The sequence below is a fragment of the Henckelia pumila genome, chromosome 2 (assembly GCF_033568475.1).
Source record: "Henckelia pumila isolate YLH828 chromosome 2, ASM3356847v2, whole genome shotgun sequence".
NCBI classification, from domain to species: domain Eukaryota; kingdom Viridiplantae; phylum Streptophyta; class Magnoliopsida; order Lamiales; family Gesneriaceae; genus Henckelia; species Henckelia pumila.
In genome coordinates this window covers 155931119-155936348 of record NC_133121.1, presented here as the reverse complement: position 1 = coordinate 155936348, position 5230 = coordinate 155931119, and the positions used below count along the sequence as shown (strand labels likewise).

General features: G+C 34.2%; 1 protein-coding gene across 1 annotated transcript; it reads left to right on the top strand.

The window, feature by feature from the left end:
- Positions 1-1035: 1035 nt before the first annotated feature.
- Positions 1036-4326, top strand: LOC140882288 (NADH dehydrogenase [ubiquinone] 1 alpha subcomplex subunit 6). The gene is made up of 2 exons (XM_073288213.1): positions 1036-1318; positions 3908-4326. The coding sequence occupies exons 1-2, from the start codon at positions 1106-1108 to the stop codon at positions 4088-4090; spliced, it is 396 nt and encodes a 131-aa protein (XP_073144314.1). The 5' UTR covers positions 1036-1105; the 3' UTR covers positions 4091-4326.
- The last annotated feature ends 904 nt before the right edge of the window (positions 4327-5230 follow it).

Below are 5230 nucleotides of genomic sequence, written 5' to 3'. Positions count from 1 at the left end.
GATCAGTACTTATTTTGGGACCGGTTGTATTCTTACCAGTAGATTTTAGTTGTATTATTTTAAGTTTTCGCTGATTTATCTGATTATTGCATATTAAATTATTTTGCATGCTTTAGCTTTGACTACTTAGTGATTCCGAGACGGATCACTATATATCGTGTTTCAGTTTATCATTTTTATTATTCTGTAGTGACATTTGGAATTACTATTTATCGTTTTTGCATTATCCCTCCTTAAGTTAATTTGCATGATTATTAAGTCATTAGTATGTAATATGGGTGGGTCGCTATGATATCTATCTCTGCTCACTTCTAAAAACTTCAAGTTTAAATCTTTCCCATTGTTATGGTTATCATTTGAGAATGCAATCAAAAGCCCCAATTACAAATGTCATTCCCATTTAATTTTCAATCGTCGTCATATTCACATATAATATTTGTCATGATATCTTTCTTGAACTAAAAAAATCATAGTTATGAATATCTTTTTTTTTTTTGGGCAAAAAACGTGTAGGATTTCAATGAATTTGAGATTTATTTTGCTATCAATCGTATCAATAAATTCATTTTCAACATATTATTATTATTATTATTATTTAAAAACCAATTTCCAACATTGTAAGCAAGAAGACTATCACAAACCATATACAACAAACAAAAAGAAAAGCAGAGAAACAAAGTACGTATACCTCGTTTTCGTTTGTGAACGTACCGTACTTTTTTTTTATGAACATTTACCTTACTTATGAATGTATCTTGGTTGTGAATGGAGAAAAAAATCAAAGTGAGTGACTAAAAATCAGAAACAAGAAAAACATATCACTAATCACGAATGGACAAAATCAAACAACGTATAAAAATGTTTACATTTGACCAATCATATATAATAAAAATATATTTTATTTTATTTTTCAGAAACTATATTAAAATTACATATAAATTGAAATGATTGGATTAGATTTATAAATAAAATGAAAATTTACCCAAAAAAAATTTAAAATCATTTCACCAAAATTGAGTGTTTTGTGTTAAACTTAAAGGCAGGCAAGTGATGCTCGTCAATAGACAATAACAATCGGGGAAAAACACGAGAAAAGGAAAAATTGATGGCGTCATCCGTGAAGTTCGTGCGCGTCCCGCCGAACTCGGCGAGCTTGGCCGAGGCGCGGCGGCGCGTGTTCGAGTTTTTCAAGACGGCGTGCCGATCGATCCCTTCCGTCATGGAAATATATAACCTCGACGACGTTGTTTCCCCCTCCCAGCTCCGTTCCACCGTCGCCTCCGAGATCCGGAAAAACGCTCACCTCACCAATACCAAGGTCCGCTTCCTCACTTTCTCTTAATCTATCTAGAAATTATGAGTTGAATGTGAACTTTTCTTTTCGATTCGTGAATCAATTTTACTAATCCCGGAAAGAATGCTTTTGAGTCAGTACCACCTCAGCTTAAATAATTGAAACCAAAAGCGTTATTGTGTATGTTCCTGCTTTTTTTGAATACAATTCTATACCTGATAAAATTGGACATACACGGGGAAGATTAGTACAAGTACCAATAGAGAATGGTTCCTGTTTTTCGCTCTCGCTCACAGGCTAAAACGTTATTGCATTTGGAATGTGGAAACCGAATATAAACTTGGTTCTGCAGAATTTAGAAAAACATCTAATATTTTATACTATCAGACTGTGTTATGTCCATGCGTTGGGTTTCTCTAATCCCTATGGTATAATGTGTTTGTTTCAAGTGCACTGTCTTGTCTTGAATGCATATATTTGCTCAGTATTTGTTGAAATGCATGACAAAATGAGTGATCCAAAAAAAATTATCAATTTTATTTTTAGTTGTGACCTTGCAAGATTCTATAGCTTTTCTCTTCGCATAGAGGTTTTCGAAAAACCTAATGCACTCATACCAAGACTATACAATTCTAATACAGACATTTATCACTTGAAAGAGTGGGTGCGGTGAGGGAAGCGGGGAAAGAAGAACCTTGAAAATAATTCTGGGCATCCTCAGAACTCTAACAACTGATGTAAATGTGGTCGTATGTAATTTGTTGGTTGATCTTTATGTGATTGTAGACATTGTGTGGGTTAATGCACCGAATTTTACTTGTACACGCACATATGCGTGAGAATGTGAAGTTATAACAAAGTTTTGAGAAGCCTTGTAGAGAAGTACTAAAATTGAAGTCATATTATCTATCTACTAAGTTAAGGGTGAGACCATGAGACCGACATGATCTCATGGTATGGTCACTTTCTTTCCCCTTTCTTCAAGTTCTCAAATTGCAGTATGGTCCTGCATTAGTTTTTCACAATTATGATATTATCTTTATTTTAACATAAATCAAAATAATTACAAAAAAAGACTGTACAAGCACGCAACGCGTGGGTCGTTGCACTAGTAGAAGATTGTTCAAGAAGCGAGTGCATTTTTTTGGAGTCTTGTATGTGACAACTGCAAAAAAGGTTTGTGTTTTGCTGAATGCTTGAGGCTAGGAATGAGCAGTCTTCTAACAGATTTTCATGCTAATAACTAAACAAAAGGTTCAGCTCAAAATAGTACTAGATTAGATGTTTAATATTTTTTTTACACATCATGGAATTACCGAGATTCTGTTGTAAATACTATAGTTTTTCGTTGTGCTACAATTTCTTGACCTTTCTGTCTCAATTTTGCAAGTTTCATGAATATGGAAAAGGAGTTTGAATGTGAAGAGCAACAGACTAGAACTAATTAATTTGTGGCTAACTTTGCATTGTAAAGTGGCGAACATTTGAAAAGGGAATCTCGACAAGCACTATAAATTACTGTAATCGAATTGTTGGGAGATTGATCAAGTTTCAGATGCATCCGTTTGTCTTGTTGATTGTGCCCTGTCCTTATTCCAGACAAATACTCTTGTCACAACTGGTTTAAAAGCAATGAGAGATCATGGTTCCTTTCTCTTCGGAAAGGACTTAGAATCCGCTACTTCGCCGGGTGTTTCCTAACCAACCAAATACGGGAGGGCTTGAAGAGGACTTATGCAGGCATTTACTGTTTGTTGCCAAAATTCATGACTTAGTTGAAGGCATAAAATATCTAGTTGATTCATTGTACTCCAGAATATGGCACACTTTCATTTCATATGCTATTATACATTATTCAATGTTGCATAGGTCAAAACTTAAAAGGTCAATCTGAGCATTTCTGGAAACTATAATCTATAAACTTGATTTTTTTTTGTGTCGTGGCGGGGAATTATGCAAATCCCTACGAGTTTATAAAAAAACCAAGCATGTGATATATGAAAGAGTAATAGGAGTAGACCTCTCCTAGAAAGTGATTATACAACTTTACTCTGTGTGTTTAAATACGAAAACCTGATCTTAGCTAATTTGCGAAGACATTTGACATGATTGCCAGTCATCTCTTGTGTCACTATATGGTACCTGCTATTCTCAAAAGCTGAATTTGTCAACATATCAGAATAAAATATGTGTGTAATGGAATTACGTTACGTAAGAAAGTTATGAAGGCATTGAATTCTCTTAACTCATGCTTCTTGGAAAATACGCCCGTTGAGATTTCAGAAGCCAGTTTGAGGCCTTTCTTGAAACAAATGACATAAGTGTAGCAAATCAGTTATTGGAATTTGATGAATTTGAAATCATTACTGGTTCTTTTATTAATTTGTAAGTTTATAGAAGAAAAATATCTTGAAATCCCAACGTCATACTCTAGAATTTATTTTGACATTTGATTGCATTCTAATTTATAAGCATAACTGGAGTTACCATCTAATTTGACATACCTGTACTTGAGATGAACTCAGAAGATTTTTATGGTTCAAAATATCTCCAATAAAGTAAATATTTTATCCTGCGCTTTCCATTTTCTCATTACTCTAGGTGAATCCACAGGTCATTGATATGCTGCTCTTCAAGGGAACAGAAGAATTGAATAACATTGTGGAGCATTCAAAGCAACGACACCACATTATCGGCCAGTACGTTATAGGTCGTCATGGTTTAACCCATGATATAGGAGTCAAGGATGGCACGTCTGATTTCCTGAAAAATTTCTACAAAGGCAATTACTTCTGAACCTTGTTTCTTTATTCATCTACCTTTTGATTGAAGGTGTAATAAGGAGAAATCTGTTTGCATATTGTTATTCCTACTGTTGGATAAGTGTTCTATTCATTTTCCTATGTTTCATGGGATTTGTAATAGAAAGTTGTTGTCCAATTTTAACTTTTAACAAAATTAAAATTGGTCTTGTATACTGGTGCCCTAGGTGCTATTGCCACCCATGGTTATGAGCTGATTTATGTTTTACATTCCCATATTTCGTTTGAAACACCCACAAGCACACTCGCACGTGCGCAGATGCACACACATGAATATACTTGTCACAAGGGGAACGTTTATAAGTTTCGCGAGTTTTGGTTAATTAACATTTACACACATTGTCAGGAGTATAAGCCTTGGATGAAACCTATGAAATGAGTCATAAAATGAACACGTGCATACGTACGTACATACACATATATATGTGATTTAAACACATATTTTGCTTTGAGCGGCAAGAAAATGTTTAAGTTATGAAAAACTTGAGTAATGTTTGATAGTGCTTTGGGATATTTTGGCAAGAGAATTAGTTTTGTATGATTATATTTGTGATGCTTTGGAATATCTTGTTGAGGTATACGCATATATCAGCATTTCAGGATCGATCCTGAGAACTGATAACTTGTTATTAGCATATTTTGGAAATGAATACTTGATAGATATAAACTTCATACTTGCGATTTTCGTGCACCCTTGTTCTTCTAATCAACCTCATTGTCTTTGTTTTGCAACACAATTTATTAGCCAAAATTTCATCAGTCCACATCATAGAATATCAAATTGTCATTGAATTCATTAATGGAGATGTTAGTTCTTTTGCATATTTTGAGAGTGCAGGTGTCCCATTTTTATTTGTCTTAAATTAATAAGTTACAACTATTTAAAAATCAGTTTCTACAAAAATATTGCATATTAATATGCGGGATATAAATGCTATTATTTTTTTTTGTGACGTGGAAACCCGCAGTCGTTATCTTTTGGTGCGCTCTGGATAAACCCTCGGATTAATGTAATAGCTTGCAAACTACGCTAGTCAGATAAATCACACTAGGCAAATCATGTGTGACAGGCTAGTCCAAGAAGGTGTTGATAGGAGGAATCGAACTCCTGAGT